This window comes from Magallana gigas, chromosome 9, assembly GCF_963853765.1.
Source record: "Magallana gigas chromosome 9, xbMagGiga1.1, whole genome shotgun sequence".
Taxonomy (NCBI): Eukaryota; Metazoa; Mollusca; class Bivalvia; order Ostreida; family Ostreidae; genus Magallana; species Magallana gigas.
The window spans coordinates 30,190,555-30,210,834 of record NC_088861.1 but is presented as its reverse complement, the minus strand read 5'-3'; the positions used below and the strand labels follow the sequence as shown (position 1 = coordinate 30,210,834).

At 33.2% G+C, this 20,280-nt stretch overlaps 1 protein-coding gene across 5 annotated transcripts; it reads right to left on the bottom strand.

Annotated features, from left to right (window-relative positions):
- Positions 1 to 5,084: 5,084 nt before the first annotated feature.
- Positions 5,085 to 17,236, bottom strand: LOC105331122 (centrosomal protein of 126 kDa). 5 transcript variants are annotated; one of them, XM_034477433.2, is made up of 12 exons: positions 17,081 to 17,236; positions 16,777 to 16,899; positions 16,231 to 16,394; positions 13,818 to 15,661; positions 13,513 to 13,600; positions 12,353 to 13,279; positions 12,092 to 12,229; positions 11,641 to 11,712; positions 10,961 to 11,046; positions 10,299 to 10,334; positions 8,650 to 8,673; positions 7,206 to 7,300 (listed from the first exon to the last, which is right to left on the bottom strand). In XM_034477433.2, exons 1-10 carry the CDS (start codon positions 17,098 to 17,100, stop codon positions 10,305 to 10,307), a joined length of 3,492 nt encoding a protein of 1,163 aa, XP_034333324.2. In that variant the 5' UTR covers positions 17,101 to 17,236; the 3' UTR covers positions 7,206 to 7,300; positions 8,650 to 8,673; positions 10,299 to 10,304. The 5 variants fall into 5 exon arrangements, with proteins under 5 accessions (XP_011431484.3, XP_011431494.3, XP_011431504.3 ...); XM_011433182.4 differs by lacking the exon at positions 10,299 to 10,334 and having other exon boundaries at positions 5,085 to 7,300; XM_011433192.4 differs by lacking the exon at positions 10,299 to 10,334 and having other exon boundaries at positions 5,085 to 7,300; positions 12,353 to 13,276.
- Positions 17,237 to 20,280: the final 3,044 nt, after the last annotated feature.

Genomic DNA, 20,280 nt, shown 5'->3' with positions numbered 1-20,280 from the left:
GGGAATATATCCAAGATATTTTCATTGAACAATTATCCCTTTCCTCTCAGAAAAATTCACAGGAACGAAAACAGATTCCTTATGGAGATTTATAATGGGGAATGTTTACATCTTTTCTCCATTCGGAATACACTCGGAATACATCGCGCAATTTTTTAACGTTATCATCCGGGCTTATTAATGGCTGTTGCAATGCAAAATCTCCGTAGACTTTCAATTTCGGGATGTGTATTGAAACCTGAAGCGGTAGAGGGGGCGTTTCAAAACAGATAATCTGGACATTTTTTATATTAGTGGATGAACGTAGTTTGAGCACAAAGGTATTTACTATTATTGAAATATCAAGCAAAAAGTGGTGGAAGCAAAAACTCGGGACAGAGTTATAGGAGTGTCTCTGAAGTCATTCGTGCATTACATTGTGTATCATCGGTATTCAGGAAAAAAAAATAAGAAACAAACTCCATGTATGTATTGTTATCCGCTTAAATATTATTATCTGAGTGAATGATAAGTGAACGGTGAGCACAAGTTGAATGCACGGTGAGTGCATAGTGAACAGAGAGCGCAAGTGAATGCACGAAAATGGGAAAGTAGAACATTTCAGGGACTATGCAGCAATGCACTCTTAGGTTTAAGTTGGAAGTGCAACTTGTAATTAAAGTATAAGGATGTACAATGTGTTATAGGCAGAAAAAAAACACCTTTTTACTGTAAGGATGCAGTGATCTACAAGTAGAAATTAAGGAACATGATTTTCTTGTTTGAAAAAATATTTAATTAAAAGCATTAAAAAACCAACTGAAAATATTATTAAGAAACAAAAGCATACACATTACTTATTTTAAAGTTTTATTTCATAAAGTCGATCTAACAGTGCATTAATATAACAACAGCTTGAAGATGTCAAGTAACATTCTACATATACATTCTCACTTAAATAATGTCATCTAGTCTTGACTGTGCAATAACTTTATCCCTATTGCATTTCACAAGACTTAATTGGCTAAAAATGTAATGGATACCCAGTATCATGTTTACAGTCTCGCATACCATTAAATATACTTTTATTATTTTAATTACTGTAATAACCTACTGTGAAAGGAAGAAATTCAAAAATCTTTTACACTTATTTTTTGGTACAAATCCATTGACTCCATTCCATAGATATTCCCCCAGGCCCATACTCCCCAAATTAGCTGACAGTAGAAAATTATTGAATGGATATTCAATTGCACTATATCACCCACCCAAATATATTGAAATCTAAATACAATGTACAAGATACATGACAGTACTATTAAAAGTTGAGTATTTCAGAGAGGTATATAATCTATCACAATCAAGCATTCAGTTTTTCTAAAAAACAAAAATATAAATAATTTTTTTTTTATTCAATTGAAATATTAACTCTCTGTCACTTAAAAAATCAAAATACTTCCTATTATATTACACATGAGACCCAAATTCAATTTTGAATTTGCCTTCAGCATTTGTTTAAGACTAGAGAACAGGGTAACATTTTAAAACCAGAATACATTTCTATAACAAGGGAATCTTTAATCCCTTAATTAATTTGTAAACTTGAATGAAATTTAACATCTCTCATACTTTTTGGTGAGAATACAAAAAACAAGTGTGGATATCTACACATGAACATAGATGTACTTAAAGCTAAAAAAAAAAATTAAAAAAAGAATTACATGTACTACAATGAACTAATTGGCACAAGTACAGAAACACAAATTTGTTGTTTCTTGCATAATTGAATGAAACTTATGATAATTAAGTGTTTCTATCTAGTATAGTGGGCATATTTAAAAAAATAAACAAGCCCATGTAACCTTATCAGAAATATAAAAATATGTCAAGGTCACATTTTTTTTTAAAACGACCTTGACCTGATAGTAACAATTCCTAAGAAACAAGTTTATTATTGTTGATTATTTTGATAAAAAGGTCAAACAAGATATGATCTAAGTAGAAACAATATTGTTTTTAAAGTGTCTATTGCATACCTCAAATCTTTACATGGTAGAGACAGCTAATAACTTCTCTGAACTAAGACAATCAAGTTTGTTAATTTTACAATATGGGACTAGACTTCACAGAATACGTACACGATTTTTTAAAACATATTAAAATTAAATTCAGTCATTAAATGTATATATTCATCATAAAATTTTGTACTTCAACATCATATACACAATAAATGCTCTAGAAAGGCAACTTTATTCCTTACATTATTGTATGTATAAATCGACATACAATTTATGCATCAAATCAAAATTAATTTAAATATCCAACCATTTTCCATCTTTGCAATTGTCAAAGTCAACAAGCTCTTGTGATTAAGAAATATGGTGAGTTTAGCAAGTTTTGATTTACTTGAGATGGAAAGATGGAAGTTACAAAAAAAGCCAAAGTTTGTGAAATTTGACGCTAAATTGTCTTCATATTAAATTTACCTAAAAATATCTATACATCTATTTTAATAAAACAAAAAGTGGTGATTCAACCTGTTTAGGATTGTAACAAAGGTGACAATGGAATGTAAATTGTAAATTAAATACAGTATATAAAAAAGTGAAATATTAAAAAAAGATATATGCTTAAAAGAAATAACAGTTTTCTGGGACGGAGTTTACATATCTCTCTCTCCAGATGGAAGAGGATCGTAGTACATAATTGCCATGGTTTGTGACAATGGACGGAAAAAGATTGTGAAAAAAAAAATCAAATTCATTACATTTGTATAAATAAACTATGAAAATAAATACAATACACTCTTTTAATTGACTGGAAATAAAATGGATGGAATGCATCTCAACGAAAAATGAAAAGGTAACTCGATCGTTGATAAATCTAAGCTGAAAAGTAAATTCTGTGTTTTCAATGCTATACAAAAGAAAAATATTGCGTCCTTACTATTTCATATCACTGTGTAGCACCGTTAACATTGAGCGAATTATGCAAGTAATTATATTTTCAGAATTTCTCGTTTTTGATATCAATAATCAAAATGTTTTGATATCTGTTATATATATCCAATCTAGATTGTTATATATCACAAATGATTTGAATTACAGAACAATACTGTAAATTCCTAATTAAACGCGAGGAATTTATATCCGCTTAAAATGCGAGAAGCACCCCTCGCAGATTTTAAAACCTCGCCATTATTTTCTGAGGGTTGGGAACTACAAGAAATATGGATAAATGTTCCGCGTTTGTGATTCTATATTCTTGCTATTTGATACAAAACAACGGAATCGCGGAATTAAGTACTCGCGTAATATAAGGATTTTACAGTATCTGTCAGTGATATCAAAAAGGCCTGCTTTGTGCATGTATTAACACTGCTACTCTAGACGTTACAGATATCTATCATATATGATTTGATGCTTTGCTTGCAACGTTTATCAGATATCAGTGTTTATAAAAAATACAGGTATTCCAACATATACAATAGACTCTACTCAGCTGTATGCTTAACACACGGAGAAAAAATTAATTTTTTTTTATACATTTATTTATCAATTAAAGTGATGTCTAAGTCAGATATCAGAAGTTTTATTTTATATCAGATACCAAGGTATTGACCAAGTATAAATCTACTGGTTTAACCCATCTGTTCCTGTTTTGAATTCATGTACCGTTAATATATGCACGATGAACAGTTGGATACCTTAAACATAGGTAATCACAGATTACAAAGCTCACCTAGACGAGGCATCAACTTTATGAGGCATCACCTTTAATACCACCTTTATCATACGATATGAAAATCATAGTTAATGATCTTGGATATTCATGGATACTGTTTTGACACAATATCGTATATCATATGTAAAAAATTGTATGATAATCCTATGTTCATTTCATACATTATTATAAGATACAATGTTTATCAATACAATAATATAAAATATGATATTGCATCCAATGATACTTACAATATATATCATTTAATACAATATAATACTGTAATAAATATTGATGCAATATGATTTTGTAACATATAATATGACATTGTATCGTGTTATACATTATTGTATTTAATCACATAATACAATATCATAATATCTAATATAAATACAATATAGCATTATTTGATACTATATCATATCACATAATACATCACAATATTGTAACATATGATATTATATTGTATAATATAGTATAATTTTGTATTGTATGATATTGTATCATATTTGATACACAATATTGTATCATATGATACAATATAATTTGATAAAACATTGTTTCATATCATATGATACAATATCATCTGATACAGTACGATATTATATAATACAATATCATTTTATACAATATCATATCATATGATACAATATCATATTATACAATATCATATTATATGATATCTTATAATATCATATAATACAATTTCATGTATTATATAACAATATATTATATAAACCAATATCATATTATACAATATTTTATCATACGATATGCTATTATTATAATATACAATATCGTATCATATGATACAATATCATATATTGCAATATAATATGAAACAATATCATTCGATAAAATAATATATTATACAATATCATATTCTACAATATTGTATAATAATATACAATACTATACATAACAATATCATAATACAATATCATATAATAATGTACAAAAAAATTGATACAATATCATATCATATCATATAACTTTTTACAATATAATGTATGATATTACATTGTATCATATAAAACAATAGTGTATCATATCATAGAATACTATATCATAGGAATCATGTTAAATCATTTAACAACAAACACATCTATCAAGCAGGTTTGAGTGAGGTAGGAGAATTTTTAGCATCCTTGATAATGGAGATCAGGCTCTGCATCTGAAGCTACCTCTGCAATTCATTTATATTATAGTTAAATCAATTATGCAAGCTATTATCTATAAAACATGTAACCTGTTCCAAAAAACTAAACCTCATCCAGCATCCGAAACCTATGGCTCAGATTCAGCATTCAAGCCTGTCAGATGCATCAGTATCATGAGATGCATCATCCCTGCAAGTTTGGTGATGTAAGGACCAGTAATAACTAAGATATAATCATCAGAGGGCACCTGCTCTAAAAACTTTAACCAGCTCTTAAAACCTTAACCTCATCCAGCATCCGAAACCTATGGCTCAGATTCAGCATTCATGCCTGTCAGGTGCATCAGTATCGTAAGACGCACCATCCTTGCAAGTTTGGTGAAGTTAGGACCAGAAATAACTAAGATATATTTTTTAGCATCCTTGATAATGGAGATCAGGATCTGCATCTGAAGCTACCTCTGCCATTCATTTATATTATAGTTAGATCATATATGCAAGTTTGAAATAGTGCTATTACCTACATATATTAAACATGTGACCTGTTCCAAAAAAACTAAACCTCATCCAGCATCCGAAACCTATGGCTCAGATTCAGCATTCAAGCCTGTCAGGTGCATCAGTATCATGAGATGCATCATCCCTGCAAGTTTGGTGATGTAAGGACCAGTAATAACTAAGATATAATCATCAGAGGGCACCTGCTCTAAAAACTTTAACCAGCTCTTAAAACCTTAACCTCATCCAGCATCCGAAACCTATGGCTCAGATTCAGCATTCATGCCTGTCAGGTGCATCAGTATCGTAAGACGCACCATCCTTGCAAGTTTGGTGAAGTTAGGACCAGAAATAACTAAGATATATTTTTTAGCATCCTTGATAATGGAGATCAGGATCTGCATCTGAAGCTACCTCTGCCATTCATTTATATTATAGTTAGATCATATATGCAAGTTTGAAATAGTGCTATTACCTACATATATTAAACATGTGACCTGTTCCAAAAAAACTAAACCTCATCCAGCATCCGAAACCTATGGCTCAGATTCAGCATTCAAGCCTGTCAGGTGCATCAGTATCATAAGACACACCATCCATGTAAGTTTGGTAAAGTTAGGACCAGTAATAACTAAGATATGATCATCAGAGGGCACCTGCTCTAAAAACTTTAACCAGCTCTTAAAACCTTAACCTCATCCAGCATCCGAAACCTATGGCTCAGATTCAGCATTCAAGCCTGTCAGGTGCATCAGTATCATAAGACGCACCATCTATGCAAGTTTGGTGAAGTTGGGACCAGTAGTAACTTAGAAATGGCTATCAAAGGGCACCTGCAACAAAAACTTTAACCTGCTCGAAAAACCTAACTTCATCTAGCATCCGAAACCTTCGGCTCAGATTCAGCATTCAAGCCTGTCAGGTGCAAAAGTATCATAAGACACACCATCCATGCAAGTTTGGTGAAGTAAGGACCAGTAGTAAGTAAGATATAATCATCAGAGGGCACCTGCTCCAAAAACTTTAACCAGCTCTAAAAACCTTAACCTCATCCAGCATCCGAAACCTATGGCTCAGATTCAGCATTCAAGCCTGTCAGGTGCATCAGTATCATAAGACACACCATCTATGCAAGTTTGGTGAAGTTTGGACCAGTAGTAACTTAGAAATGGCTATCAAAGGGCACCTGCAACAAAAACTTTAACCTGCTCCAAACACCTTAACCTCCTCCAGCATCTAAAATTCATGGCCCAGATTCAGCATCCAAGTCTCTCAAGTCCATTAGTAGGTCCAGATGCATCATTCATGCAAGTTTGGTGAAGATAGGACAAGTAATAAGTTAGATACAGGACCTGCAACAAAAACTTTAACCAGGTCCGGACGCCGACGCCGACGCCGACGCCGAGGGTATAGCATAAGCTCCCCCCGACTTCGTCTCGGTGAGCTAAAAAGATATCTACAGGTTGTACGTATAAAGCCTTGGTGGACATCTTGAAACATAATGGTACATTATTTTTAGGGTACATCTATAAGGTACCTTGGGTCTTTTTTAGCTTAATAGGATATCTGTATTTAAACATCTCTGTTGTTGAACTGTTGGGATATCAATCATTACTTAAATGATATCTAATATCTAGAGATATCTGTAATTAATATAGACACACATGTATCTGCATGTACTGTATCATTATAATTTTCTATTGATATCTGTGCCCCAATGAGATCCTTTTTGTTTTATTCTGATATTCCTAATTCTGATATATTTTCTAAGGAATATCAGAATGCCAATAATTAATACATGAACATCTGTTTTCCACAGATATTTGTGTTTCAGGGATATCTGTATATCTGTTGTCTAACACCTCCTCGATATCCGCCTCTGGCACTCTCGGTAAGTCGTCTCTGAGAATTCAAAGGTTGTTTCCCTTTAAATGCTCCTGTCTGCAAAAAGAAAATGATATACAATTAAGGAGTGATATGATAATACAAAATAATGTAATATGTTTAACTTCCTTATTATGAAATTAACCTATCAAATTGTACTCATTCATTCACATAATATGCATGCATAGAGTCCATCATATAAATAATGAAATTGATCAGAATATATGGTTCTCCAAAAATAAAATTACTGAAAAAGTTTCATATTGAGAATATAATATTAGATGTACCATATTCAATATTTTTAGACACAGTTATACCATGTAGAACACAATCAACACATGACAATTAATTCATGCTAATTATGATATTAATGCTATTAAAAATTGAGGATTTTTCACATGCATGAATACTCATCGGATCCTATTAATAACATACATCGACATAGGAGTTCTAGTAAAACCATTTAATTTCTTTAATAATATCACTCACTTGCTGAATAGTGACTTCTATGTGTTACATTATTTATTAATTTTGATAAGCAAATGAATATAGGATTATATTTTTAAAATCAATGATTAATAATAAATTCATTTCCCCTGTTCCTCTGATTTCCGTTCACCTATAAAACTGACCCACACCTGTAGAACCGACCCATACATACATGTATTGTTATAATATTTGGTCTATTTTAGGCTTATATTAATAAGCATGTACCTTTACAACCCAAACCCATTCAATGTTACTTCAATTTTGTGTTGTATTAACTCAATTGAAACTCAACAGAAATCTGCATGGTTATTTAGCAGAAATCTGACTTATTATGCAACAAACATCCCTACTTCTAATTTAATAACTTTTCTAACAACATGTCCTCTGTCGGTACATGTATAATTTAATTATAATTAATTTTTTTTTTTCTCAAATCTTAATTAGTGTATAATCATGATAATAATTATATACATGTACTGTATAAATATTTCATTACCTCAATACAGATATTCAGGTAAACTGAATGTACGTACGTTTATTGGTTATGGAAAAAAGTACTACCACAAATTCACTTTCATTGATATTAATAAAATGCCAATGCAACCTACCCCCTAAAAGATTACTTTAACAAGAGTAATAGTTTGAAATATCATTATAATAACATGAGAGTTGACAAGTCAATCAACGTCATACTGGTAATTATAAATATTGTTTCACAACATCAAAATAATTGATTGACTTTTTTATATATAGAAGCTTGCATTCATGCCAAAATATCAGAAGTATTTTCCTCTCTAATTTGGTGTGCGACATTTCAAAACAAAACAACACAAAATCTGGTGTAAAAAAAGCTAATATTATATATATAGACCATCTACCATCACAGAGGAAAATGGCTACTAACAAATTGAGCTTACATTTTCTAGATTTGTAGCTTCAAGCTGTAAATTACACAAACGAACAAATTTGTATTTAGACATCACAACTACTTAAGGCATAAAAAATTCCAAGAATTAAACTATGGAGAAACTATTAAAAGCCCATCCCAGTTTCCATATAGCTCTTTTAGTGTATAGAAGTTAACATCATGCTACATGCTTTGAATATTAAGTGTAGTACAAGTAATTATAAATGATCTACTTTGAAACTTAATTTAAATGTTTATCAATATTACATTGCTATTGCAATTAAAGAATTATGTGGAGAAAATTCCATCTTTACTTATATAAGTAGATATAAATATATTAATAATCCTGGATATTCAAATTTCACCTGTACATTTTTTTTTTCAATTCTACTAATTCTGCCAAAAATAAGCCATTTTTTTTTGGCCAATCTAGTAATACATACATCACTCTACAAATCACAGCCTAATAAATTTCCAAAACAAATCAGGCACTTGACAATATTAAAAACATTTCTTTCATAGGCAGGTATTTTTACCATGATACTTTAAAGCTATACACGCTATAATTTACGTCAATTTTGAATGACAGTGAAAACGCATGTGTTTGTCTACTTATAAAAGTTATCCTTAATCTGTAAATTACAAGGGTGAATTCCATCTCGTTACAAAGATATAGATTTTTAATTGTTTATTTTCCTGCCAGGAAAATATATCTTTTTATGAATATTGATGAAGGAAGAGCAAACCGACCTCATTGCGCATGTCCGCGGAGAACAAGGTGGTCGTTATTGTTTGCCTAATTAAATATCCAACTTGATTTTTAATATGCTTAACAGTTGTTAATTTGAAATACATACATGTATAATGAGTAAAATACGTTTGTCATTCACGATACCCTTAATTCTGCATTTACACTTATAGGATCTATAAATAGCACACAGGGGAAAAACACAGGTCTACGTCATTTTTTTAAAGGAAGTATTCATATCTACTCACAGGCTTGTATTTTTTTCTTTTGTTTGCACTCGTATATCGGACAAATCTATGCTTTACTGAAAATATCCTTTCCTTTGTGAAACTATCACAATTATGAAGATGTTGACCCTTCACCAGTTTTGGTATGATAGGCTAAATTTAGCTGTCGCTATCACGTGATAGATTGATATTCACGAGGAGGCATTACTTTCCTGGCAGGAAAATAAATATTATTTATTGTTTAATATTTGATATATTTGTTACGTGATCGAAATGAGCATTATAATTAACAGAATAAAGGTAACTTTTATTAGTAATCAAACACAAACATTTTCCCCTTTATTCAAAATTGACGCAAATTATAGCGTGTATAGCTTTAATTTATATTGCAAACAGTCATAAAAGAAAATCTTCCTAAAAAATTTTAAAATGTTTTTTTTTCTTTGATCGAATTTTCAAGTAAACAATAAAGAAAATCTTCCTAAGTTCCTATAAAATTAAATGTTTTTTTCTTCAGTCAATTTTTATGTAAACAGTAAAGAAAATCTTCTTATAAAATTAAATGTTTTTTTTTCTTTAATCGAACAATTAAATGTCTATATGTTCCAAAAGTAGCAACACACTCCTCTATATGCTTTTAAAAACATAATTCAAGTTAAAAGTATAAGTATAGAAAACAAGAACCTCTCTTTAACATTCACAGTCATTTTCTATATCAATCTACAAATCAAAACAATACATCAATTTTTTTCTGATTACAAATGATGACAATAATTCTAATTCTAATAAACAATGTATGTATATAAAATAATGAGAGGAACCTAAAGATACATAGAAATGATTTGAAATGCTACAAGACTACCTTCAATTGTTACAAAATGTTGGTTGTTTTTTTAAATTGACGCGAATCTTTTCGGTAATACATAACTTTTTTCTTTGAAAAAATTATTACTCTGTTGCTATGGAAATAGTAATTGGTCTGTTTTGACATTATACATGAATAAAGTGATTATATTTTTTTCAGTTTGTGCTCTATAAGCCTACTGGCAAAAGTTTGAATACATGTAATGAAGAAAGTATTTAAAAATTTATTTCAAGAAAGACTATATATTTCATTTTTTTACAATACCAATGTAAAAATAATTTGAGAATGAAATTAAAAATTTCCAACAGAAAACTCAACAAATATACTCCTGCCTACAAGCTCACTCTAAGGTGTAAAGTACGAGTAAATATTGAACATCATTGAAATAAAAAATACATTAATCCAAAACCCAAATTTGTAAGATTTTAAATTTACTTTAACTACACTGAGAATATCGATTTGAAACGGCTTGAATACTTACGTAAACAAACTGTTGGGGATCCGGCTGGCTAACTACCGGTATAGGTTGGGGATTCTCTTGAAGCAGACTTCCTGGAAACTCTGTGACTGAAAAGATTGACCATTGAAATTCATTTTCAAAGCAGCATGCATATAGAATTCCTGTTTTCCTATTCATTCCCCTCTAATTGTCTGTCTGTATATGTATATTAAAAAAGATTTATTGACTGTTCTTCAGAAAATTGCACAGTTTTCTATACCCACCCAGCTAGTATTTAAAAAGTACAATGTAACAAAAAGCATTGTGATTAAATACCCATGTGGGACATTAAATATTGTCAATTCATTTGATAATTAAACAGCTACCGGTATATAATAGAGCTCTCTCATTGACAAATGCTTCAATTCTTATTTCTCTCGGTAGGAAAGAGAAGTAAATGAAATAAATGTGCCTCGTTTACAGTAATTCATATATACCAGGTAGATTGTTTTCCTTTATCAAAAGCAGAAAAGCGTAGTGCTAGCATATTTCTGATATGTTCTGATAATTATCATCATTCCGTTTTATAATAGTAACTTGTCTCTGGACATTAACTGTTATATTTTGTTATTCGTCAAAGCCTGAACAAAGTAACTGACTGACTATATACATTAACTATACAGACACGAATGCATTCATTCCTTCGTGCGGGGAACACTTACTTTTTAGCCTCTCATTGAGGCGGTCTAAGGATTCCAGCAATCGTTGCTCCTCTATCGAAAGTGCAGTAGGAACTAAAACAAGACAAACACAGTCATTGTTCACATCCTTATATTACTCAATTCAGAAATTAACTTAAGATAATACACACTACTTAGTAACAATGTTTCATCATGCAGACTCAAAACTTTAAAATACATACTTTTTTCCTTCAAATTTTGGTCTGAAGGATGGTAATATAATTTTAAAGATACCAGTATTTCCAAGAGTCGTTGTAAATACTATTATATAATACATGGTCAAAAGTTTGAGAGAAAAAAACTCCTAATTTTTCTTTTGAAATTAAGTGTTAAGGGGAAATGATGACGAATTTCTAAGAAATTCTCAAAACATTTCAATTTATCTAGTTACTCTCAGATTACGGTTAAAATGCGGTGTTTAGCAGTGGCTTACTTTTCTGCGTGGGTTTGTTCGCCACCACCACTTGCTGGTTCCGCTGGGCCTGGTCCATGGCATTCTGGATCTGACTCTCCGACATCGAGTGTTGGGCCAGGTGCTCCGCCGTCAAAAATGCGGCCATGCTCTCCGAAACTGTAGGAATTAAGAGACACACATTTTATACTCATGTATTTAATAGTCTTACTGATGTCAATGCCAAGTTGGCAGTTATGTATCTCTGAAACTGTTGTTAAATGAATAAATTGCATGACTCACCGTCTTGAGGGGGCTGGTATGAAGGATTCTGGGAAGGTTCGTTGTTACTGTACACCGGTCCATTCTGCATTGAAACAAACTGCCTCTGTGACACAACAGGCCCCTTATTCAGGCTATTAGGGTTCTGCTGTTTTCGTTGTTGTAAGAGGCCATACCTTCTAGCATAGGTTTGATCTCCATTCTTTGAAGCAACTGTATTACTTGGTGCCACACTGGTGGAATTAAGCCCCTGTTGAGCCCGGTTGGCTGCCACAATCTTATTAAGGGCTGCTCCATCAATGTACTGATGGGCCATATGGGCCGATTGTCTGGGAGGCTCAACATGGGGCTGGGAAACCATCACTTGATGTTCCGAAATCGGAACATTCTGATTTTGATTTCCTGGTCGATTCAAACAAGTACGAACCTTCTCCCAAAGAAAATTGATTTCTTCGTCTGTTGGAGTTCTATCAATTCTCAAACCATTTTCATCGAAAACAGCCCCCTGCATGCTAATATGTTGAACAGGCACGTCTGAACCAGAACTCATCGGAACATTGTTCTCTTTTCCCGAGTAGTTCATTTCCTCCTGTCTTGGCATCATGCCAGAGGTCGGCTTTGTATAATTTATCTTGACCCCTGGGACAGTATAAACAGTGGCCTCTGTGTATGCAGGAGTCAGTGAGGTGGGGACCTTGGACATAAAGTTATTATTAACCACCGCTACTTTCTTATCGGCCACCTTCTGGGCATTAAGCATGGCCGAGGCTTGGGAGTTGTTGTGGGTGATTATGTGGGCAGCGGCCTGTGGGCGTATTGTGGACTTGTGCTTGACCTGGGGTCGGTGTCCAGCACTCATGGCCCGCGGGGCCTGGGACTGAGACTTGGGGGTGTGGGACGTCACCTTGGCTGATATAGGCCTTGAGGAGTGACCATGTCCATTTGCTGCTGAAGTTAACAAAATTGTCACATTATCCGTTATTCCAAATAAAACAACCAGGTTTCCAAAGTTCTATAATTATATCAAAACCATCAAATGTTGCAAATCATAATCACTCATATTTCTCTACCGATGATCATTCACTTTTTACCTAGTTTTTGTAGTATTAAAGAAACTTGAAAAAATCATAATTGTGTCATCTACATGTGCTTAGTATCCAAAATTACAAAATCAAACCTACCTGAATTTTCACTGCCAGTATCAGGCTCCTCTTCGGCATCACTTGGATAGTGAATGTCTGCAAATCGAACACTCTTCTTCCTGGGAACCTGCACAACAAAAGTCAGACTCATCAAAACCAACTGATCAAAATGCATTATCTTGCATGGAAAATACCGTAAGAATATTTTTTTGATGTCTGATCACAATATTCACAAATATTAATTTTAATCACCTATTTTTAGGCATTTTTCTCTGTTTGATTAAGCCTCATTCTGTTCTTTGTATCACCATGTGTATAATTGATTTATACCAAATCAACTTTACCTGTTTGGGATGGTGGTGGTGCATGTGAATGCGAGCAATCTCTATACTGTCCTTCACATCCATGCTGTTGACACTGCCAGTTGACCCCGCCTTTTTCAACTTTGACCCTGGCCTCTTCAGAATGCCCTTGACCCCTGAGTTGACCTCTTCCTCAGCCTCGGTTTGGTTTCTCACCACCAGATCAACGTCATCTTTGGCCTTTCTTGTCACTTTGACGGGAACGGGATTTTCCTTCTTTACATCAGAGACCCCTATTACCAAGGGTTTATTAGGAAGAGGTTGCACATTCATTTTACCATAACTGTTCATATTAACACCCCCGTTCACTACACTAGCCGCAAACTTGACCTGAGTGACTTGCCGGACTTGCGGTTGATCGCCTGAGGTGGTGTTGATGAAGACTTGTGGTGGTTTGGGATTGATCTCCACTTTTTGAACACCACCATTTCTTCCACTTTCCGCTTTCTCCACACCCTGAACCCCTGAGGGTGCCTGTACTGTTTCCTCGTTGGAGGAGGGAGGGGGGATCACATTGTACTGCACCTTCTGAATCCTCACCGCACTCACTGGACGGGGAACTCGACTCGGCTTACTCTCTGTGGCAGGGGCCGTCACTGCCTCCTTGTCTGAGTTTGTTACTCTGTTGTCAGCATTCTCCGGTGTATTGGTTACAGTCTGCAGAAACTCCATTGCCCGGGAAGCACCAGCATCGTTTCCTCTGTTTCCATTGCCACTGGGCTGAGCACTTTTGGAATTTTCAGAGGAATACATATACCCATTGGTGTATCCTCTGGTCACATCATTACCATTCCTCACATTCATCCCAACCGTGTCCCCATAACCATTAGAACTTGGATTCTGGGAACCAGTTCCCCCAACGTTCCCATCAAATGCTCTATCACTCATTCCATTAAACTGGTTCTCATCCCTCCAGCCATTACTTTGTACGTAGCTCCTCTGGGAGTTTCTATCTCCAAAAGCTGTGGTGGAGGTAACGGCTGTCATGGAAGGCCGCGAGCTATAGGGGTTATTGTTTGTGATGTGAGTGTTTGCCGCTGAGGAATGATGGGAGTCTATAGGGGACGGAGTTGACCAGGCTCGTAATTGAACCTTGGGTCGGTCTTTCCCTTCTGAGACCTGAGTCTTCTGTACCTCAGGCCTAGACACTCCGACACTTGACGGAGGGTAGTTATTGTTGGCCCAAGTTTGCTCCACACTGTAAGAGTCAATTTTTTCGTTCCTGTCTGGATAACCCACCCCGTTACTCTGTCCGTAAGCACTATTCAAGTGGAAGGAAATGTCCCGCACACTCTGGTGTGTATCCTGAAGAGAGGACTTGGTATGAATCACTTGTTCGTTTTGGACATGGTTGTTATTATAATTATTCTGCTGTTGCGATTTGGCTGGACTCTCCTCCATGGAGTCCTCCAAACTGTCGGCGCTGGACAGACTAACGCTGTCGTCTGCCTCATTCTCTCCATGATTTATCTCCTTCTGGACCGCCTCGTTAAAATCGTTAAACACCTTCTTCTGTTGATCAACCAGCTGTCTCTGCTGCTGCTCCAACTTCTGCTCAAACAGACTCTTGCTGTTGTTGAGATTCCTTAGGCTCCTGTTGTGGAGTTTGTCCTGGGCACTGCTGGTCCTGGCTCGGTCGTTCTGGATGACCGGAGAGTGGAAGTTGGAGTACTTGTTGAAGTACGGTCGGTTGAGGGCGTCGGTGTACGTCTGGCGGGGACTTTGGTGGCTCCCGGTGGAGCTACCACTGTTCTGTCGCTGTAGACTGGAGTTCCCTCTCACAAGCCTCAAAGTATCCTCCAGAGTCCGGTTAGGGGAAGGAACATCTAAAAGTAAAGGATTCAACACTGTTAATACATACATCCCAATAAACTTTTGTTTTGCAATTCAAACATTGCCAAACTCCTTCAACATGTACTATGGAATGCTCTTTATTGTGTATATTCTAAAAGATTTTAAAAAAAATTACTGAGTAAACTTTCCTTGCATGCATGCTATTCATGCTCTCCATATTTGACAAGATTTTTTTTTGCATCATATGCATGCATGCTGTTACTTATTAAGTAATATCAGATAGGTAGGTTGAGAATTTCTTGAGAATATATATTATCAACTGGTTATAAGCTGTGTTGAAATTGAAATTAAATTGTGTATAAACTTGTATTTAATTCCAGCCTCATAATGACATAAATCTTGCATGCATTGATCTGACAGTAATTTATATTGTTAATATTTATCAGACAATATATATTTAGAATTACAAAATTTCACTGGTCAAGTGGAGAAGAAGCCCAAATGTCACATAGCTAAATATTACTCTCTCCAAATTTTTTTCATATTTAATGCAAGTAAAAAGATGCATGTGTTCTTATTGGCCTAGACATAATTGACCTACTTTTCCTTGAACTATGGGGTCTTCCACTGGGGGGTCGGGATGGAACATGAGAGCGCTGGTATTTCTCTGTCGCCTCTCGCTGTTCTTCCCGCCTCCTCGACAAAATCTGCTGTCTCCGTTTTTCTTCTCTTTGTTGCTCTAATTTTCTCTTCGTAGCTTGTGCTCTAATTGAGTAAAAATTTATTCATGAAAGGAAAGGAGAAACTCTTTCATTTCAATTTTAAAAAAAATTGATTTTAAAAAGCAAAGATCAGAAACAAAAATTGCACTTTCATTCAACAATTGACAGATTAATTCACATATATCTACATACTAGTAACTGTCAAAATACTTTCATCTTTATAATTTGATATACATACTTTCATCTTTATCTATACAAATACATGTAAACTTTTACTCAAATTTCCTATAATATCAATGTATATGCATGTCATTCATCTTTATACATGTGACAATTATATCCTGTATATGGCTCTATATCACTTTGTCCATACAAGTACATTAATCTTTATACATCTAATATAGACTTCATTATAAAGTACATACTTTCGCCTTTTGTTCGTCTCCACAGAGAGCTTCTTCGCTTTCGCCACTGCATCTCCAACTTCGTCCGTCTGGAGTTGTTTTAATTGCTCAATCCTTTGTTTTTCTATGTATTGGTATGTTTTTCTAATGTTTTGAGTTAAGAAATACACACAATACAGAATATTCGAGATACTGAACAGTTGTCTATAGAATAATAAACAACGTGTTATACCCTGGATTTTCTATGGTTATAATAAAAACAGTGTTATGCCATAATTACCTTACTAATAAACGATATAAAATCTGAAATATATGACAAGGATACGAATAGGCTCCAGCTAACATTTTCCTCTAGTTTCCTTTCAGTTTACCGTCATTCCCCATGATTTAACGTAACAGAACATCCACCTGTTTTGATAACGTTAGGACTTGCAAAGTCAGGTTCGCTGTTGGTTTGAATTTAAAAAGAAAGCACGACACAAATTCGAAAGTACTTAGACTTTTTTGTGATTTGGGGTCTAGTTAAAATCAAAACATATCGAACACACGACAGGTTTTATCTGATCATAGAGGAATGCGGATTACAAAGCCGCCATGTTGTTTTGGTTACAGAATGCGCAAACGTCTCCATGCGCTAGAGGTATTTCCGGTAATCGACAAATGCTTGCCCGGATAAAAACGGTATTAATTGGGGGCACCTGCAACCTTTTTAAAAAGTTATATTTTTGGGGGGTTTAATAACTCATGGAATTGTTTTTCAATTCTAAATTAAGCCACACTTACTTTTAGTGTATACCTCGATTTGAAAACATTTTCATTTTAGGACTTTTTGTTTTAAATTACGAATATGGATAAATAAGTTTACAGATAAAAACACTCGTCAGTTTACAAATGACTAATACAATGTAAGAAAGTGTACATTGAATACACTTTTTTGACATGATTGAAACGGGGGGTATTCAGTAGAAATACGCCTAAGATTACAAATTTTTATCAATTCTTCTCTGGGGAACAAAAAATTAGAAACTTCACTATCCAAAATTTAAGAATTTATATTTTTTCTTATCGTTTGAAATATTCAAACCTGAATATAGTCAGAAATTTTCCAATTTTGTAAACTTGTATTATACCATTATCAAGAATATTTAGTTGTAAACAATTAAATTTTGAAAAAATGTGCTTCGACAAAACCAAATGGGCATTTGCGTTATGTTACAACGCACTTTGAAAATTTACGCACAGAGAAAAAAAAATTCTAAGTGCGTTGATTTTGAGACCAAATCAACGCACTTTGAATTTTTTTTTCAAAGTGCGTTGATATCGTCGATACAAACGCATTTTGAAAAAAAAATAGTTTAGGGTTTAGTCGAAATAATTGATACTTTTACACAATAAATGATTGTTTTAACCTTGTTTAGCTCAATGGAATATATTTAAAAAAGAACCCAATACATTCTCAGCTAAGTTCAGAAACAGTTTCTCGATTTAAGGTGGTTCGACACACCAATGCATTATTTGATGGATCGATGAAGAATCATTTTTGAGAAATGATTATACAAAAATGACACCTATATCGGCCTCTGATTATTTTATATGAATTTTTTTGTATTTTTTGATAGAAACCGGAAACATCGTTTTAGCTGCGAACAAGATATATTAGAGCTAAAAATTTGTTATCAATTAATGCACAATACAATTATCTATAAATACATATCAAAAACGGCCAGATAAACTTCGAAATATTTTTGTAAAAAAAATATTTATGAAAATGAAAAAAAGGATTGTAGATATTTTTTAAATCTATGGATAAAAACTGCAGATAAACTGTTACTCGTATTTAACAATTGCTGTACAATCATATTTCAGCAAGAAATTGAAACCAAATAGTGAAATTAAAGAAAAAATGGAAAATTTTAAAATCGAACCGATCCCGATTGTAATTAAACTGATCCCGAACGAAATCACATAAAGTTAGAATGAATCAGAATTTTGCAAAAATCTTAGGTTTTTTAGCTGTAAAATGGTTTCGTCATTTATTAACTTTATAATTTATATCAATTACTTAGAAAAAAACTGCAGTTTATTTGTAAAATTTCAATTTTAAAATAATTCTGATCGGGATCATTTTTTTTTCAATCGGGATCGGTTAAAATTTGATAAATAGCAATTTTTCCAAAATTTCGCATTTTCATTTCAATTTCTTTGTAAAATATCATTGTTTGGTAAATAGTTTATGTGACTATATGTTATTTTTAAAATTTTATCCATAGATTAAAAAGATATTAAAGAATTACAATTTTGATTTTCAGAAATATTTTTTTAATTAAAAAATTAAACACTTGACCAAACGATCTTTGGCATGAATTTATTTATAATTATATTACACATTAATTGACAACAAGTTTAAAGCTCTAATATATTCTGTTTGTCTGCCAAACAGTTTTTCCTATTTCACTGAAAAAATACAAAAAAAATCGTATAAAATAACTGAAAGCCGATATTGATCTCTGTTTTGTGGAATCATGTTTCAAAAAAGATTCTCTTTCGATCCATTAAATAAAATTTTGATGTGTCGAGGAACCTTAATTTTTTTCCTTTTTTTTCATGGCTTTACTTAGTTTGACAAAGAACAACACGTGAGATTTGAATTATGCAATGCATACACAAAAAGGAAAAGGCAATTTCTAGACGATGTAGTTTATGTTAACATTTACTTCTTATCTGGTACATTGGGCTATGCCAGGAACGAAAATGGTTCTTGCATATTGAAAATGATTTTTATATATTGATAATGGAGATCAATGTATACCATATTTCAACTGACTTTAATTGTATGTGCTTGTAAAAAACATAATGTGAAAAAAGGATACGTTAGTTATGTTTATTATCAAAAAACAATATGATCTTTTAGAAGATCAGTGCGAGAAAAAAAACCACACCCTAATACTTTTTTAAAGTTTATAACAATTCAATGTGTGTCAATGTATTTTTTTTCATAATGAAGTAACTGTGATTTACATGTATTTGAGTGATTAAAATTTAAAAGAGGGTTTATGTTGAAACTCTTACAGATTCTTTAGCATATACCTTTGGACAAGTTTCTGTTTGGCCAGGTTCGGGTTTTTTTCTGTACTTAATTTACAACAAAGCATATTTCTCTTTCCAATCATAATTAATTGTATGAATTGTTACGCTGCCCCCCCCCCCCCCCACCTTTTTAGGCAGCAAAGATTTTTTTTTTAATTTACATACAAAAAATTGAATTAAGATGGAGTTCCCCCCCCCCCACTTTTATTGGACCATGATAAAATTTGAATTGAAAATAAGATCACTGAAGTTAAAAGTAACTTTATCTCTCTCTCTCCCCCCCCCCCCCCCCCCCCGGTTTAGGATTTTCAGGATTTTGGAGAGTAACATTTTTTAAAATTTTTTTTTTTTTGCTTTTCAAGATTTTTTGGATGATTCTGCCCCCCCCCCCCCACTTTCAAAAACGATGCTACGTGCCTGACATATATATAAATATAT